This window comes from Mobula birostris, chromosome 9 (genome assembly GCF_030028105.1).
Source record: "Mobula birostris isolate sMobBir1 chromosome 9, sMobBir1.hap1, whole genome shotgun sequence".
NCBI classification, from domain to species: Eukaryota; Metazoa; Chordata; class Chondrichthyes; order Myliobatiformes; family Myliobatidae; genus Mobula; species Mobula birostris.
The window spans coordinates 156350282-156370398 of NC_092378.1; the positions used below are offsets into that span (position 1 = coordinate 156350282).

A 20117-nucleotide genomic window follows, 5' to 3' on the forward strand; every position below is an offset into this window, starting at 1 on the left:
GTTGATAGATTCTTGACTGGTCAGGGCATAAAGGGATACAGGAAGAAGGTAGGAGATTGGGTTTGAAAGAGAAAATGGATCAGCCATGATGAAATGGTGGAGCAGACTCGATGTGCCAGGTGACTTAAATCTGCTCCTGTATTTTATGTATCGCATTGAACTGAGCTTGCCATGGACAGTTTCAAGCCCGGTTGTGAAGGAAAGATGGTTAGACATGAGGCTATCAACGTCAACCCGTAAAACCCAGTTCTACAGAAATGCTAACAGTTGTTCTGAAGACATCATCCCTGGCAGAAGAAGGATCTTTGATGGACAATTTGAAAGTCTGGCCCAGGGCAGGGAACTCTGGCGAGATGCTATCAGTGGTCTGTGTCCCTGTGGGGTGATGGTTTAAGTACTTATTGCACAGCTGCCACAAAACAACAAATTTCACAATATACTGTATGTCAGTGATAATATACCTGATTTTGAACGCCTCCAAGAAGTCCTCTTAGAGTCCTGATGAGGGGTCTCAGCCTGAAATTTTGGCTTCTTATTCCTCTCAATGGGGCTGCCTGACCTGCTGAGTTTCTCCAGCACTTTGTGGGTGTTGTCTACAGCCTGGCATTCTCTCTGATCAGTAATGCCACTACCTCACCTCTTTCACTTTCCTCTCAGCTACCTCCGAACCACCCAGGCTTCAGTCTGCCTACCAGCCAGAATCAAACAGCTGGCTTTTAACCAGGGAGCAATGACTGCAGTCCACAGCATCTAGGAGAGGCAAACAGGACTCTGATAAACGTGGCTACTTACCCAGTTGGGGCAAGTCTCCTTCACTCACGTCTCACATACCTTTGGAGAAGAAGACACTGATCATGAAGCTGAAGGAAATGGTCGAAACGACAACCAGCATCAGGAAGGAGAAGACAAGTGTGGGGTCACTGTGCTGCAGGACTGCCCTCTGGTTCCGGAGCTACCAAGGCAAATGAAGAGCACGTCACCACGACAACTGTCCCACACAGAGATCAGCGGCAGTCTGACCTGCAGATACACCCTTCTCTAACCCCACACCCCTCCGAGCCCCAAACCCAAACCCTCACCTCCAGCTCCACACAACCCCTCCCTTCAACCCCCACACCCTTCTGACCCCTACCCCTCCTCCAAGCCTTTGCCCCCCGAGCCCCACAGCCCCTTCCATCCAACCCCCACCTCCTCCAAGCCTCATACACCCTTCTCTCCAACCCCCACATTCCCTCCTGACCCTCACAACCCCTCTCCAGACCCCCATAGCCCCTCCACTGCAACCCCACATCACCTCCCCTTCTGACCCAATAAGCCCCCTCTCAGCCCCACAGTGCCACCCTCTACCCTCACCACTACCTTGTTCTGCTGTTGAACCCTCCACAACCACTTACAGCCTTTCAAAATGCAAACCACATTCCCTCTGACCAAACCCGAGCACCCTCTCAAGGCCACCATTGAATGCCACTGCTCTCTCACACAGTCATGCCCTGAGGTCAGCCGTCCCTCGTCCTCCCTCACTGCAGTGCACAGGACCTACCCTCCCTCACCAATAGGGCAGGGGACCCTCCCTCCCTCACCGACAGGACACGGGACCCTCCCTCACCGACAGGACACAGGACCCTCCTTCTCTCACCGACAGGACATGGGACCCTCTCTCGTGCCTCACCAATGATGCATGGGGCACTTCGTCCTGTCTCAACTAAAGTTCAGCACATCTTTACCCCTTCAGTAGTGGGACACCAGCACCTTAGATAAAACAACAGATTTAATATCCCCCTCCACCCCCGAGCGCGTGGCACTCCCTCAGAACTGCCCTCTGACAGGACCGAGATCCCATTGTGCAGCACCCACCCACCCAAACAGGGACTTTCAACAGACACGCACCTTTATACAAAGCAGCAGGGTCATGAGGAAAGCTGAAATCACAAGGAAAAGCAGGAACTTGAGGAACCAAGCCACCCAGTGCAGCCAGTTGTTCAGCCCCATCATCTTCATGTATTCCTGAGGAAACACAGATATATTGCTGCTGGGCTTCACACCGCATCAAGTTATTACTGTTAACCAACAAGGACAAGAACGATTATTCGATGGATTTAGAGCTTGTCCTGTGTCTGTACCCAGAACCCGGGATCGTGATCCTCACTGTGACTGACTCCAGAACATGCCCTGTCACCTATTCCAGTCTACAGTCCCACTGGTCCCATCCCGTCCGACTGCCGGAGCCTAAGCCCGTCCCTCCCCGCTCCCACACACCATCAGATCCAAAACTGATCTATCTTGATTCTCAATTCATCCCCAATTGATGCAGGAAACATCGTCAAACAGATCCAGTGCCTGACCTTTATCATCCTGCCATCAGGGAGGGGTACTGGAGCCTGAAGACTCACTCTCAACGACTCAGGGACAGCTTCTTCCCCCTTGCCATCAGATTTCTGAATGGTCCATGAACACTATCACATTCACAAAATGCTGGAGGAACTCGGCAGACCAGGCAGCTTCTATGGAAAAGAGTAGAGTAGAAGTTTCGGGCTGAAACTGGCCTGCTGAGTTCCTCCAGCATTTTGTGTGTGTTGCTCGGATTTCCAGCATCTGCAGATTTTCTCGTTAGTGATTCGAACACTTTCACATTATTCCCTTTTTTTTTTTTTTTTTAAAATGTGTAATAATTTTATGTCTTTGCTCTATAAACTGCAACCAATTTTATGTCCTGTAAGACAACAATCCTAATTCTGATCTGGTTCCGATGCTGCCGCTGGACTGGACTGGACTGGACTGGACCTGGATGCCTCTCTGCTGGATCGGATCGGATCCCCGTTCACTACTGTCCACGTCCTGCTGGATCGGATCAGATCCACGTCCTGCTGGATCGGATCCCACCCCGTTTACTACTGCCCACGTCCTGCTGGATCAGATCGGATCCCACCCCCTTTACTATTGTCCATGTCCTGCTGGATCGGATCAGATCAGATCAGATCCCACCCCATTCACTACTGTCCATGTCCTGCTGGATCAGATCAGATCCCACCCCGTTCACTACTGTCCATGTCCTGCTGGATCAGATCAGATCCCACCCCGTTCACTACTGTCCATGTCCTGCTGGATCGGATCAGATCCCACCCCGTTCACTACTGTCCATATCCTGCTGAATCGGATCGGATCAGATCCCACCCCACCCCGTTCACTACTGTCCACGTCCTGGTCAAGATCACTGTGCACTTCACCTTCTGCCTGGTCTCCTTCTCCAGCACAATGGCTTTGGTGATGTTGAGTGCCGTGTAGGTGAAGCTCAACATGACAACGAGCGAGAGCTGGGTCTGGATCGCCAGAATGAAGACGTCATCGACGTAGGGCGGGTAAGGGAAACGCAGCATCTGTACTGACGTCGAGCTCAGGAGCTCAGCCCCAACACGGCCAGTGTGGTACCTGATGATGGCTTTGTCTGTCGCATGCTGGGTGGCCAGGAAACCCTCGCGATAGTAGCCTTTGGGAAAGCACAGCACAGGTCACAGCACACCTGGAACACAGCAGCTTTCAGAACCAATGAGCATTTTACTAGAAGACAGCCAGGATTTATTACATCTGTCCTTTGTGGGGATACACAGTGCTCTGAGGATATCTATTCTCCAGCTACTGAAACCTCCCAATATTGAAAGGTCTGGGCAGAGTGGATGCAAAGAGGTTGTTTATTGCAGTAGGGGAGAGCAGGACTAGAGGGCACAGCTTCAGAATAGAACAACATCCCTTTAGAACAAAAATGAGAAATTCCTTTAGCCAGAGGGTAGTGAATCTGTGGAATTCATTGCCACAGGCGGCCGTCAAGGCCAAGTCATTGATAATATTTAAAGCGGAGGTTGATAGATTCTTGATTAGTCAGGGTGACAAAGGTTACTGGGAGAAAGCAAGAGAATGGAGTTGAGGGGGAAGATAGATTACCATGATAGAATGGCAAGTCAGACTTGATGGGCCGAATGGCCTAATTCTGCTCCTATATGCAAAGTGCATTGTGTAGTGGCAAAGAGAAGGACTGAGCTGAAAGGCACATTGGAAACCTGTTACAGTTAGAGGTTCTTACAGCAGGGTGAAGATTGAAATAGACAAGTCTGGAAGTAGATGCCTGAAGATCGAAGTCCCTCGGTTGGCTTGCTCAGAGGTCAGAAGCTCAATGGGTTGGAGTCCCGGCGTGTGAGGCTCTGCAAGCCCAGAAACAGCCTGAGCTGGTATTGGAGGCCTACTTGTGTGAGTGATTGGGAAAAGGACTTGTTTTGCACTGTTGTTTGTGTTGTTCTGCTGAACATGGTGCACAGTGCTACACTGGTGCTGGAATGTGAGGCGACACTTGTGGGCTGCCCCCAGCACATAGCTGGGGTGTGTTGGTCTTTAACGCAAACAACACATTTTGTGTATGTTTTGATGTACATGTGATAAACAAATTTGAATCTAAATCTGAAGGTCAAAGCCCATGCTGGAGGAGGTAATGTAGACAGAAGATTGGCTGGTGAAAAGAAACAGAGGGTTTCCTGTGGCTGGCAACATGTAACAATGGTGAGCCACTAGAATTGACGCTTTGTCCTCAGCTCCTATAAATGACTCAGGTGAAGTCAGAGGTAATGACGTTAAATTTAGTAATGACACGGAGATGGGGAACAAGTTGTGAAGAGGACAAAAGAATACAAAGGGATAGTGACAGGCAAAGTAAATGGACAAATGGAATACAATATAGGAATGCAGTGGTGCTAGAAAGTTTGTGAACCCTATATAATTTTCTAAACTTCTGCATAAATACGACCTAAAATGTGATCAGGTCTTCACATAAGTCCTGAAAATAGATAAAGAGTACACAATTAAATAAAGACAAAAGGCAGCATACTTATTCATTTACTTATTGAGAAAAATGATCAAATATTACATGTATTTGTTGGAAAAGGTATGTGAACCTCTGGGGGATGCCTTCTACAAAAGCTATTTGGAGTCAGATGTTCCAATCAATGAGATGAGAATGGAGGGGTGGGTTGTAGAGGTGCCCTCCCCTATAAAAAATGACAAAGTCAGGTTACTGACAGAACTGGCTGTTCTCAAGAAAGATCTCTTTATATGTAATATGCCTCGATCTAAACAACTTTCAGAGGACCTTAGAAGAAGAATTGTAGAGATGCATGAAGCTGGACAAGGCTACAAAAGCATTTCTAAAGACCTGAGTGTTCATCAGTCCACAGTAAGAGAAACTGTCTCCAAATGGAGGAAACTCAGTACTGTTGATACTCTCCCTCACACAAAGAGCACAATGTACAATGCTGAAGGAGGTGAAAAAGAACCCAAGGGTATCAGCAAAAGTCCTGCAGAAATCTCTAGAACTTGCTAAAGTCTCTGTTCATGTGTCCACTTTCAGACAAACACTATAAGGACACCACAGAGGAAACCACTGCTCCCCGATAAAAACACTGCTGTGCATCTCAAGTTTGCAAAAGATCACCTGGATGTTCTACAATGCTTCTGGGACAATGTTCTTTGGACAGTTGAGACGAAAGTTGAACTTTTTGGCAGAAATGCACATTGTTATGTTTGGAGGAAAAAGGACACTGCACACCAGCATCAAAACCTCATCCCAACTGTGAAGCATGGTGGAAGGAGCATTGTGAAATGGGTTTGGGGCCATTTTGCTGCCTCAGGGCCTGGACAGCTTGCAATGAATTCAAACTTGTATCAAGACATTTTACAGGTGAATGACATGGTAGCAGTCCATCACCTGAAGCTTAATAGCAGTTGGATGATGCAACAAGACGATCATCCAAAAGACAAGAGTAAATCAACAACAGAATGTCTTCAAAAGAACATTCGTGTTTTGGAATGGCCGGGTCAAAGTCCTGATATTAATCCTATAGAAATGTTGTGGAAGGGCCTGAAGCAAGCAGTTCATGCAAGAAAGCCCACCAACATCCCAGAGATGAAGCAATGGAGGAATAGCCTAAAATTCCTCCAAGCCGATGTGCAGGACTGATCAACAGTTACCAGAAACGTTTGTTTGAAGTTATTGCAGTAAAAGGGGGTCACACCAGTTACTGAAAGCAAAGGTTCACATACTTTTTCCAACAAATACATGTTATATTGGATCATTTTTCTCAATAAATAAATGAACACGTATAATGCTTTTAGTGTTATTTATTTAATTGGGGTTGCTTTATCTAGTTTTAGGACATGTGAAGATCTGATCACATTTTAGGTCACATTTATGGAGAAATAGAGAAAATTCTACAGGGTTCACAAACTTTCTAGCATCGTTGAACATGAAATTGTTCTGAGATCAACCTAACCCTTCCCTCCCGCTCATACCTCCAATGTCCTATCATTCTTGTTAATATCTCAAACATCCCTAATGTATCTGCCTCTACCACCAACCCTGGCAAAGCATTCCATGCACCCACCCCTCTGTGTATAGAACTTACCTCTGACATCCCCTCAATACTTTGCTCCAATCACCTTAAAATTATGCCCTCTCATATTAGCCATTTCCACCCTGGGACAAAGTCTCTGGCTATCCATTCTATCTGTGCCTCTCATCATCTTGTACACCTCTGTCAAGTCACCTCTCATCCTCCTTCGCTCCAAAGAGAAAAGCCCTCACTCGCTCAACCTTTCTTCATAAGTTATGCTCTCCAGTCCAGGCAGCATCCTGGTAAATCTCCTCTGCACCCTCTCTAAAGCTTCCACATCCTTCCTATAATCAGACAACTAGAACTGAATGCAATATTCCAAGTGTGGTCTAACCACCATTATCTTGTGGCTCTTGAAGTTAGTAGCCCAGAACTCAATTCCCCGCTCCCTAGTGGCCAGAGTTAATGTTCAGTCTCCTGCCATGGAGTATTAAGGATGTGACTACAGATGGCACAAGGAGTAGGCAGTGTCTCATTCCCCGCACAACTTTACGCGTGAGAAACTCATGACTATTTGCTCACCTGGAGTGCCTCCATCCTTGAAGTACCTCTCCCGAGGCCCTGGCAACTGGAACAGCGGGAAGAGGTACTGTGTGTGCCAGTTTCGATCCTCGCTAGGACTGAAAGAGGTGTGTTCCTCAAGAGGTGCATTCCAAGGACTGTATTTAAATCTGAGGTGGTACTTCACCTAAAAAGACAAAACCAACATTTCCAAGTTCCATTTGCAACATGCAGATTTTGAGGGAGGGAGTGGAGAGGACAGGACAGGACATCAGCCACTGATGTGTTCCTGCTGGTCTTGCCTTTTTTCACTATGCACTACACCACCTATGTTAGTGTTACCTACAAACTGTCTAACTATCTCTTATACATTCTAAGCACAAGAGAATCTGCAGATGCTGGAAATCCAGAACAACACGCACAAAATGCTGGAGCAACTCAACGGGTCAGGAGACATCTATGGAGAGGAATAAACAGTCAACATTTCAAGCTGAAACTCTTCATCAGGACATTCTCGTCCAAATCATTGATATAGGTGACAAAGAACCATGGACCTAGTGCTGCTAGGCACATCACTAGTCACAGGCTTCCATCTGAGAAACAACCTTCCACAGTCATCCTTTGCTTCCTACCATCATAGAGCCATAGAACACCACAGCACAGAAAGAGGCCCGGTGGCCTGTGCCAAACCCACACAGGGTCATAAGACCATAAGACATAGTAGGAGAATGAGCCATTCAGCCCATCGAGTCTGCTCCACCATTGCATCACGGCTGATCCTGGATCCCGCTCAACCCCACACCCTGCCTTCTTGCCATATCCTTTGATGCCCTGACCGATCAGGAAACAATCAATTTCCGCCTTAAATATACACACAGACATAGCTTCCACCGCAGTCTGTGGCAGAGCATTCCACAGATTCACTGCTCTCTGGCAAAAAAAAATTCCTCCTTACCTCTGTTCTAAAGGGTTGCCACTCAATTTTGAGGCTGTGCCCTCTAGTTCTAGAACCCCCCACCACAGGAAACATCCTCTCCACATGTCCTTTCTCATTCTTTCCACATTCGGTAAGTTTCAATGAGATCCTCCCGCATTCTTCAAAATTCCAGCGAGTACAGGCCCAAAGCTGCCAAATGCTCCTCAAATGTTAACCCCTTCATTCTTGGAATCATCCTTGTGAACCTTCTCTGGACTCTGTCCAATGACAACACATCCTTTCTGAGATATGGGGCCCAAAATCATTGACAATACTCCAAGTGCAGCCTGATTAGTGTCTTATAAAGACTCAGCATTTATCTCTTTGCTTTTATATTCTATTCCCTTGAAATACATGGCAACATTGCATTTGCCTTCTTTACCACAGACTCAACCTGTGAATTAACATTCTGGGAGCCTTACACGAGGACTCCTAAGTTCCTCTGCACCTGGGATGTTTGAACCTTCTCCCCATTTAGATAATAGTCTGCACCATTGTTCCCTTTAGCAAAATGCATTATCATATATTTCCCAACACTGTATTCCATCTGCTACTTTTTTGCCCATTCTTCCAATTTGTCTAAGTCCTGCTGCAATCACATTGCTTCCTCAGCACTACCTACCCCTCCACCTATCTCCGTATCATCTGCAAACTTTGCCACAAAGTCATCAATTCCATTAACTAAATCATTGACAAACAATGTGAAAAGCAGCAGACCCAGTACTGACCCCTGAGCAACATCACTAGTCACCGGCAGCCAACCAAGAAAAGGCCCCTTTTATTCCCACTCGCTGCCTCCTGGCTGCCAGCCATTCTGCTATCCATGCTAGTATCTTTCCTGTAACACCATAGGATTTTATCTTGTTAAGCAACCTCATGTGTGGCACCTTATCAAATGCCTTCTGGAAATCCAAATAAATGACATCCACTGCCTCTTCTTTGTCCACCCGGCTTGCTACTTCCTCAAAAAACTCTAACAGATTTGTCAGGGAGAGAAACCATGCTGACTGAGTTATTTTGTCATTATTCTTGAGGTACCTTGAAACTTCATCTTTAATAATAGACTCCAACACTTTCCCAACCACTGAGGTGAGGCTAACTGACCTATAATTTCCTTTCATTTGCCCTCCTCCCTTCTTAAAGCGTGGAGTGACACTTGCAATCTTCCAGTCCTCTGGGACCATATAAGAATCAAGTGATTCTTGTAAGAACAGGACCAATGCATCTGTTATCTCTTCAGCAACCTCTCTCAGGACTCCGGGATTTAGAACATCTGGCCCAGGTGACTTAAGATCTTTGAGTTTTGCCTGGCAATTTTGCCTTTGTAATAGCAATGGCACTCACTCCTGCTCCCTGACACTCATGGACCTTTGGCACACTGCTTCTTCCACAGTGAAGACAGATACAAAGTACCCGTTAAGTTCACCTGCCATTTCTTTGTCCCCCATTACTATCTCACCAGCATCATTTTCCAGTGGGCCAACATCAACTCTCACCTCCCTTTTACTCATCATATAAACTTTTGGTATCCTGCTCTATATTATTGGCTGGTCTGCCCTCATATTTCATCTTTTAGCTATTTTTAGAAGCCTTCTATTGGACTTTAAAGCTTCCCAATCATCCAACTTCCCACTTACTTTTGCTACATTATATGCCCTTTCCTTGGCTTTTGGAGTCCTTAACTTCCTTTGACAGCCGCAGTAGCCTGCCCCTGCCATTTGAGAACTTCTTCCTCTGTGGGACATCTCTATTCTGCGCCTTGTAAGCTGTTCCTAGAAACTTCAGCCATCTCTGATCTGCTGTCATCCACACTAGTATCCTCCCCCAATCCAGCTGGGCAAGCTCCTCTCTCATTCCTCTATAATTCCCTTTATTCCATTGTGATACTGATCCATGTGACTTGTGCCTCTCCCTCTCAAATTGCAATACAAATTCAATTATATTATGATCACTGCCTCCTAAGGATTCCTTTATGTTAAGCTCCCCAAATAAGATCTGAGTTATTACACAACATTCAATCTAAGATAGCCTTTCTCCTAGTAGACTCAAGCACAGGTTGCTCTAAAAATCCATCTCGTTGGCACTCAACAAATTCCCTCTCTTGTGATCCGACACCAACCTGATGTTCCTAATCCCCTTGTGTATTGAAGTCCCCCATTACAATTGATCATTACCCTTATTACATGCCTTTTCCAGCTCCCTTTGCAATCTCAACCCCACATCCTGGCTACTATTTGGAGGCCCAGAATGTTTTTTTTTTCACCTTTGCAATTTCTTAACTCGACCCACAAAGATTCAACATTCTCTGACCCTCTGTCACCTCTTTCTAAAGATGTAATTCCATCTCTTGCCAACAGAGCCACACCACTGCCTATGCCTTCCTGCCTGTCCTTTTGAAACAAAGTATATCCTCTGATGTTTAAACACTACAGCACAGAAACAAGGCCCTATGCCCCATATAGACTGTGCCCAACCCTCTGTGTCATAGCACACTACAGCACAGAAACAAGGCACTGTGCTGACCCCTCCATGTCATAGCACACTACAGCACAGAAACCATCTAGTTCATGCCGAACCGACGAGATGATTGTCTTCATTTAGTCCGTTCTCTTGGATTCCACATGATCCAACCATCCAGAGTTGGAGCCATCTACATGTGCAATCTTACCCAAGGCCTTACTGAAGTCCATGTAGAGTATGCTTACTGCCCTGTTTTATCAACCTTACTGGTTACTTCTTCAAAAAACATACTCAAATTTATGAGACATGATCTCCCATGCACAAAGTGGTGTTGACCTTATCTCACTCTTCCCAGTGTTCTGGATATATACCTAATCGTGCATACATTTTAAGACATCTCGCACCTCCTTTGCTGTAGTGCAGACTACTCCCAGGACATTCCCATTGGATATCTTAAGTTCCAAAGTCTCCACGATAAAAGCAGAGGATAAATTTCATTGAGAACCTCACCCATCCCCTGTGGCTCCATCCACTTTGGTCTTTGAGGAGTTGTACTCTCTCTTACTTGTTACTACTTTTCCCTTAAAAAACACAATATTTCTTTGGATTCTCCTTGATCTTCACTGCCTGAGCTATCTCATTCTCTCTTTTTCTCCTCCTGATTTCCTTCTCAAGTACTGTCTTGCATCCTCTATAAGTGGTGCATCTTCTTCTTCATGTGCCTTGTGCGTTACACACTTGGGCGATCATGGCTCTCCACATTGAACAATCCCTCGCAGCATCAATATCTCACACACTTAGATCTGTTAGTTCTTTCACAGTGTCCATATATTTTCTTCTTTGTCTTCCTCTTCCGTGTTTCCCAGGCATACGGCCTTGTAATGTAAGGCATTCTATTTCTTCCTTTCTGATGACATGTCCCAGGAATTTAAGTTTCCTCTCATTTAATGTTCTCATTAAAGATCTTTTTGTATGGGCACGTTGGAGTACTGTCTCACTAGTTACCCTATCTCTATATGATATTTTCAGCATTCTTCTAAGAAACCACATTTCTGTTGCTTCTCAGTTTCTTTGGAATTCTGGTGTTATAGACCACGTTTCGGAAGCATACAGCAAGATTGACCAGATGTAACATTTTAGTAGCCTAAGCCTTGTTGTCATAGAAATGTGTCTGCTGGTAAAAATGGGTTTCATTTTTTGGAAGTTGGTTTTGGCAATGGCAATTCTTCTTTTTATTTCAACTTTACTTCTAGCATCTTGTGATATAAAGCTACCAAGGTAATTAAAGCTGTTTTTTTTATTTAAATCTCTTGGTTACTGATGTACAATTGGCAGTTGGGAGAATCCTGCTGTTTTGATATTACCATACATTTGTTGTTTTTTTTTTTAAAAACAGTGATGGTTAGACCAAAATCAGTACTACTTTGTCGAGGAGGATTTGTAGATCTTCTGTAGAACTTGCGATCAGGTGGGTACAGGGTAAAATTCCAACATTTAGGAGGAGCTTGTTTCGGTAAATGAATGGGAGGGGTATGGAGGGCTATGGGACTAAATGGGCTGATGGGCCTGTATCTGTGCTGTAGTGTTCTATAGCTGCGATTTACAGCAACCTTCCCCTGTATATTTGTTCCTTGAACTCCTGTTGACTATTCAGGGATTTATTATACAATTCCAATGAGAGAGATAGCAGCCTCTCCTTCAGGCTCAAGGCTCATAGCTCTTGAATTTGCATCACTAACTGCAAGAACTAGAGGGGTTAAATTGCTTCCTGGTAGATTAAAAGATCACTGAATACCTAGAAACTAAATAAAACTTATTAAAGCTTAGTGTAAGTGGCAGCAACTGAGCTGAACACTTCACAACTAATTAAACAAGTTCAAGTTGGTTTAATTATCATTTAACCACACACATGAATACAGCCAAATGAAAGTGTTCTTCTGAGGCAATGGAGCAGAACACAGTGCCAACAGTCAATCACACATAACACACAGCACATATAGTACATATAATTACTACAGCAGAAAAAAACAGTCACACAAAAAAAAAGCCCGTTGCTTGTGCGTCGTGGTCTGTATGTGGATGGTGCATGGGATGGTTGTTGTGAAGCCACGTTCCTGCGAGAACAAACCCAGAGCAGTCCCTTACCAAGCGCTAGTGCAGCCAGAGACGAACGTCTCCAGCTGAGCAAACACCGCAGAGCCTCTCAGACACTGGGTCCAGCCCACAACCCAGCCTGGATGTCCACTGCACCAGACCGCCTCTACAGTCTCCTCCCCGGGCGACCCCACAGCACGAGGGTTTGGTCCACGCGACAACCGAGCCAGTAAAAAGGGAGGCGGGAAATGCGCGTCTCCTTTTGGTATTTCTCTTCTCTAGCTCTACGGACCTGGTCAGGACTCACCTGTAGTGGTAAACGCTCCTCAGGATGCTTGAAGTCATGGTCGAACACCAAAGCTGTCAACACACTCTGTGCCAACTTACTTCCAGATTTTATAAATTCTTCAAACTGAGCTTCTGTGTGGAAACCCAGAACTGCAAAGGAAAGTAAACTCTCTGTAAGGTCTGAAGGACGCAGGACACAGGACACAGGAACAGAATTAGGCTGGTCCACCCACTGAGCCTGCTTCGCCATTTCATCACCGCCTTGCGAAATAAAATGCATCTCAGGGTGACATACATACTTCAATAACAAATGTACTTTGATGTTTGAACTCTCAACCCCATTCTGCTTTCTCCCCGTAACTAAATAAGAACCTGTCAACCTCCACTTTAAATACACTCCATGACTTAACGTCCACAGCCATCTGTGCAATGAATTCCACACATTCACCCCCCTCTGGCTAAAGAAATTCCTCCTCATCTCTGTTCTAAACAGACGTCCCTCTATTCTGAAGCTGTGCTCTCTGATTTATACTCTCCCACTATTGGAAACATACTGCCACTCTATCTAGGCCTTTCAGTATTCAACAGGTTTCAATGAGATCCCTCCCTATTCGTCTAATCTCCAGTGAGTACAGGCGTGGAGGCATTAAATGCTCCCCATACATTAACCCTTTCGTTCCTGGGATCATTATTGTGAACCTCCTCTGGACCCACTCCAATGTCAGCACATCCTGTCCTACACAAGGGGCCCAGAACTGCTCATAATACTCCAAGTGCGGTCTGACCAATGCCTGATAAAGCCTCAGCATTATCTCCTTGCTTTTACATTCTGTTCCCCTTGAAATAAATGTCAACATTGCATTTGCCTTCTTTACCAGACTCGACCTGTAAATTAACTTTCTGGGAGTCTTGAACAAGGTCTCTTAAGTCCCTTTGCACCTCTGATGTTTGAACCTTCTCCCTATTTAGATAATAGTCTGCATTATTGTTCCTTTTACTAAAATGCATTATTATTTCCCAACACTGTATTCCATCTGACACGTTTTTGCCTATTCTTCTAATTTGTCTACAGCAGTAGGCAGATACCAACCAGGATGTCCCAGTGACCAACCATTTGAATCTCTTCTTCCCATTCCCACATTGACATGGCTGCCCATGGCATCCACCTATGCTCCTCAACTTTCTCCCATCTTTTTTATCCTAGATATTTACCAGTTTCTTTCCAGTCCTGAAGAAGGGTCTCAACCCAAAATATTGACTTTCCATTCCTGTCCCACCCCCACACACAGATGCAACCTGACCCACAGAGTTCCACCAGTGATTTCTGGAGTTGCTCAAGATGTTCTATAGACCATGCATTATCATAGAGAAATCTAATATAGAATAACACACACAAATCACTGGAGAAACTCAGATGTCAAGCAGCATCTATGGAGAGGAATAAACAGTTCAGGACTGAAAAGGAAAGACACCAGAACAAGAAGGCATGGGGAGGAGGAGTACAAGCTGGTCGGTGAATGGGAAGATGGGAGGACAGCAGAGGGGGATGAAGTGAGAAGCTGGAGGTGATAGTTGAAGATGGAGGAATCTGGTAGGAGAGTAGAGTGGATCATGGGGAAAAGGAAAGAAAATGAGGAGGAGAATGGGGGGGGGGAATGGGCTGTTGTTGTTTGGCTGAGGGGGTAAACCAGAAAGGAGAATGAAAAAAGTCTGGGGGGTGTGGTGGTGGGAGAAATTACCACAAGTTGGAGAACAATGTTCATTCCATCGGTTTGGAAACTAACCCGACTGAATAACATTGGGTGAAAATAACGACGAGAGGTTGTGGGTTAAGGGTGAAAGGTGAAGTGTTTAAGAGGAACATGAGGAGGATCTTTTTCACTCAGATGGTGGTGGAAGTGTGGAATGAGAAAGTGGTGGGTGCGATTTCGATTTCAACTTGAGAGAAGTTTGGATAGGTACAAGGAGGGCTGTGGTCCAGGCACAGGTCGATGGGACTAGGCAGATTAATGTTTTAGCAAGGACTCTATGGGTCGAAGATGTTCTCTGACTCTGAGGTGTTGTCCCTCAGTTCCTTTAGACACACCCGTTCCTCCCTGGACTGCTTTAGTAGATACTGCACCCTGCTGATATCATTACAGATATTGCAGACTGCTTGATACTGCCCATCAGACACTGTTTTACAGCTAAATGTGAACTGGTCAAATGGAAATCGTAGCCAGCAATAATGGAAATTGTAGACTGCTGCAGCATGTGTTACTATTGCTACGACTTGGCTGTGACCCTGCCTCCCCCTCACTCCCAACACTTGATAAAACTAAGCTATGACGTTGACAGACAGAAGGGACAACACACTCACCCCCAACCACCCTGTGCAGACTGTCTTTCACTGCCATGGCGATCGTCTCTACTGCCGTCACATTGGAAGGAATGTAAACCACATACCACTGAGCAAAAGGATGTTGTGGGAAGAACGGGATGTCGTTAATGTTGAAGGGGGGATATACTGTTGCATTGGGATACTGGACGGACACAACGCGTTGTCTTAGAACAATAAGAATTGCAGTGAATAAGAGCGGCAGGCTTATTTCAGTAATGGTGACCAACACTTGCCGTTTCTGTATTGAAAGAAAAGAAACATCATTAAAAGCAATCATCACTGAAGCACAGAAAATGCAGTTCACCAGCTTCAGCAGAGACCACCAGCCAGAACCAGCACTGACTGGCATAGATCAGCACTGATGTCAAACTGTCCCAATGTGGCCAGGTCACTGGTGACCGCATACAGCTTTAGAGTTATTTATCACATTTTCACGTATGACGTTAGATCGTTCTCTTTTTCACGTGTCATAAATGCAGTTTATTAGTTATTCATTTATTTGTGGTAATATTACTTTATGTGTTACGTGTGTGAGTTATACATAGTGTGTTGTGCACCTTGGTCCAGAGGAATGATGTTTCGTTTGGCAGTGTACATGTGTATTGTTGAATGACAATAAGCTTGAATATTGAAACACACAGTGAATGTGTCGTTTCCATTAACAACTCTCACAATCACGCTCCAACTAGGACTCCAGCTCCTGCCCCTAATTCTTCATTTACTGCTCCCAAAACCTAACTCACTCTCATTGCTGTCTCTAAACTTGACCCCCCCAACTCCATGTCATCTGTGTCACTAATCCCTAATCTGACCCCAACTCCCCTCATCTGTCACTAAACCCTAACCCGACCCCCAACTCCCCTCATCTCCGTCACTAAACTCTAATCTGACCCCCAAGTCCCCTCATCTGTCACTACACCCTAATCTAACCCCCAGCTCCCCTCATCTGTCACTAAACTCTAACCCGACCCCTAACTCCCCTCATCTGTCACTAAACTCTAATCTGACCCCCAAGTCCCCTCATTTGTCACTACACCCTAATCTAACCCACAGCTCCCCTCATCTGTCACTAAACCCTAACCTGACCCCTAACTCCCTTCATCTGTCACTAATCCCTAATCTGACCCGATTTCCTTTATCTGTCACTGAACCCTAACCCGACCCCAAACTCCCCTCATCTCTGTCACGAAACCCTTAACCCAACCCCCAACTCCCCTCATCTGTCACTGAACCCTAACCTGACCCTTAACTCCCCTCATCTGTCACTAAACCTAACTCCCCTCATCTGTTACTAAACCCTAACCTGACCCCCAACTCCTCTCATCTGTCACTAAACCCTAACCTGACCTCAACTCCCCTCATCTGTCACTAAACCCTAACCTGACCCCCCTCATCTGTCACTAAACCCTAACCTGACCAACTCCCCTCATCTGTCACTAAACCCTAACCTGACCCCCAACTCCCCTCATCTGTCACTAAACCCTAACCTGACCCCCAACTCCCCTCATCTGTCACTGAACCCTAACCTGACCCCCAACTCCCCTCATCTGTCACTAAACCCTAACCTGACCCCAACTCCCCTCATCTGTCACTAAACCCTAACCTGACCCCCAACTCCCCTCATCTGTCACTAAACCCTAACCTGACCCCCAACTCCCCTCATCTGTCACTAAACCCTAACCTGACCTCAACTCCCCACAGTGCTTTTTTTTTTATATACAGAGATGGTGGGTGCGTGGATCTGCCAGGGGTGGTGGTTGAGGCTGATGCTTTAAGGACATTTAACAGACTTAGATAGGCATATAGGTGAAAACAAAATCGGGGACTACGTAGGAGGGAAGAGTTAGATTGACCTTAGAATTGGTTAAAATGCTGGAACAACATCATGGGTCAAAAGGCCTGTAGTGTGTTGTAACGGTCCACATTCTAAAACCGTTCCAACAAACATAGAGGACAACATAGTCTGAGACACAATCTTGATGGACATCACAGTTCAGCATCATCTTGCTCACAGATCTTCTCCCTTCTCCATCCTTCTGGTGCGGATTGGGGTCACACATTCCTGGGGATGGTGCAGACCTACACTAGTGTGACGATCTCTCCAGGAGACCAATGAAGTCTTGCAGCTGGTCCCAAGGGGAGCTCGAGCCCAGCTGTGGAGAGGAGGATGAGAGCTGGGTCTAAGAATGGAAATGTTTCAAGTTCATTGTCTTCTGAGTGTGAGTGTGAGAGTGAGGGCCTCTGTTGGTAAGAGTTGACCTTGGATATTGCATCCTACCTCTCTACTACACAAGACTGGGCAGTACGATATGGAGAGCAAGCTGTTGCCCATGTAGCAAGCCTGCACTCTCCATGCATCTGATGAACCCAAAGGAACAGCAGATATCAATACAGTTTGGTAGCAGCAGATTTGGAGGAGTTGCCAGTCAGCGTTGAACTCAATGCTGAAGCTTAAGGGACTGCAGCTGCAGATTTTTCCTCAGGGTTCACTCCCAAAGCCTTTCCCATGAGTGGTACAACTGCAAGGCAGCAGAGGTCTGAGATCCGTTTTCCTTCTTCTCACTGAGCTGCCAACCCCAGGTGATGAGTCCCATCTTCCTGAAGCGACTGGCTTTAAGGCATCAGTGATCAGCCTTTGCCCCTTCTGTTATAGAAATGGTTTCGCTGGCTTAGTAGCTAAGCCACACGGGAAGGCCAGGAGCTGGACTTGGTTGTCAGAGGCTACTTGAGGCGCACGCCATTGGGAGCATTTAACAGGTAGTGAGAGCTTGTCCCCATTACCACCCCCCCAGCTACAACAACCTGATTGTACATATGTACAACCAAACAAAACAACGTTCCTCCAGACCACAGTGCACCCACAAAACATATATCACACACAGCACATCAAACAAAGTATTACTACAAATAAGTTAATAAAATATAATTCAAAATGCATGTAGTCCACGTCACAGGTAAACAGTAAACAGCTCATTGTCCTAGTGATGAGACCTAAGTGGTGACAGGGTATTCATTAGCCTCCCAGTCTGGCAGTCCTGGTCCTGATGCACCTGTCCCTCCTTCCTGACTGTGGTGGGTCAAAGAGATCGTGGGCTGGGTGTAAAGGTCCTCAGGCCCTCCCTCCACAACGCTCCTGGGAAAGGTCAGAAATGGGGGAGGGAGGCCCAGTGATCCTCTCGGTGGCCTTTACTGTCCTCTGTAGGGTCTTGTAGTCTGATGCCTTACAGCTTCTGTACCACACAATGGACAGGACACTCCTGTAGAAAGCTGTTAGAATGGGGGGTGGGGGAACAGCCTTACACATCTCAATCTCTGCTGAAGGTGTAGTCAGTGCTGTAGCTTCTTGATTAGTGAGGAAGTATTGTGGGTTAGACTGTATGCAAGTCTAGCGGGTATCCTAGAGAGAAGCATCACACATGTCCACGTGGCACAATCGCACATACACCCCTCCCACCAATACCAACGGAATTCACTTACCTGTAACACGTAGTTCTTCCAGAGCAGTAGTCCCAGCTGCCGAAGTCTGCTCATTCTGAACGCAGAATGTCACCCCACAGTTCCTCAGAGAGGGGGAGGGTGTCAGAATAACTCCAACGGGCAGCTTCTCAAGGCCACCCCTCGGCCGCAGAGAGGTGGGTCACTCTGATCAGAGCGGACGTGGAGTGGTTTGAACGAGGTGCTGTGCTTCCCTCATCAGGTCAGGTGGCAGCTCTCTGAGGAACAAAAGAAGACTCCGCATTTCTATTGTGCTGTTTACTTCCAAAGGATTTATAGAACTGTGCCAAACGTCTATGGATTCACTGTGGAGAGCATCATGTCCTGGAATGGAAACACCAATGCCCAGGAATGGAAAAGTCTGCCAAAAAAAAAAAAAAAAAGTGGATACCGCCCAGTCTTTCACAGGAAAATCCCTCCCCACCTTTGAGCACATTTATATGGAGCACTGCCACAAGAAATCCCTCCCCACCTTGGACCCCCACCATCCAAGCCACGCTCTCTTCTCTCTATTACCACTCGGTAGGAGTTCGAGGAGCCTTAGGCTCAGGAACAGTTATTACCCCTTCAATCATCAGGCTCCTGAACCAGCGTGGATAACTTCACTCACCACAACACTGAACTGATTCCACAGCCCATAGACTCACTTTCAAGGACTCTACAACTCATGTTCTCAGTATTATTTTTTATCTTCACAACTTGTTGCCTTTTGTACATTGTTTGTATGGCAGTCTTTGTATATGTAGAATTTTTTGTGGAAATTCTATTGTATTTCTTTATTTTCCTGTAAGTGACTGCAAAAAAGTGAATCTCAAGATAGGAGAGTGGATTCTGGATAATTGGGCCATCATTTAACTGGGGCATCTCCTTATTTAGGACAACTTTTAAAGAACAAAAACTAATTGAGAAAATAACTGGGACTCCCTTCATTTATTTGAAAAACTATGCCCTTAATTGTGACAGGAGGCTGCCTGTCTATCAAACATTAGTCATGTGCATGTCATGTGATTGTCAGACATTATTGTGGGCTTTGAGCGAGTGGTTCTTAAATAGTGCCACATGCATGTGTTTGTGTTCAAAAAGCAGGGAGTTTTGTTACTGATAGTTGGTGAGAAATAAGCAGTAAGACAATTCAGAACTGTTTTGCTCACTGTGGTTTCAAGCGTTCAGGCTTGGAGATACCAGAAATGGCCACGAGTGAAAATGAAACAATTTCACTCCTTCAACAAGTTGGGAACTATGAAAAATTTGAAGGTATCGACAATCATCTTGAATGTTACAATTAATATTAAGATTTGGGGGACACAATCTTCAATGGCATGGTATGAAGGCAAAGCATTATCTGCACTAGGCATCGTGCTGATTTTGTTCTTTTACAGTCAATCAAAAGACAGGGCAGCGTACACTGGATGGATTCCTTGTTCGATAACAATTAGGAACTAATACGGTTTTATAGTACTGTTGTAGTATTGGTAGGTTTTAAATTATTCCA

The 20117-nt window shown here is 45.7% G+C and overlaps 1 protein-coding gene across 1 annotated transcript in view; it reads right to left on the minus strand.

The window, feature by feature from the left end:
• abca3b (ATP-binding cassette, sub-family A (ABC1), member 3b) overlaps nucleotides 1–18741 on the minus strand; it is a 112134-nt gene extending 93393 nt beyond the window's left edge. Inside the window, exons 1-7 of the mRNA XM_072269589.1 lie at nucleotides 18608–18741; nucleotides 15120–15368; nucleotides 12770–12919; nucleotides 6954–7119; nucleotides 3225–3484; nucleotides 1888–2004; nucleotides 832–952 (exon numbers count right to left, since the gene is read on the minus strand). Coding sequence (XP_072125690.1) covers nucleotides 832–952; nucleotides 1888–2004; nucleotides 3225–3484; nucleotides 6954–7119; nucleotides 12770–12919; nucleotides 15120–15368; nucleotides 18608–18661 — 1117 coding nt within the window. The 5' untranslated portion in view covers nucleotides 18662–18741. The remainder of the gene's footprint in view (nucleotides 1–831; nucleotides 953–1887; nucleotides 2005–3224; nucleotides 3485–6953; nucleotides 7120–12769; nucleotides 12920–15119; nucleotides 15369–18607) is intronic.
• Nucleotides 18742–20117: the final 1376 nt, after the last annotated feature.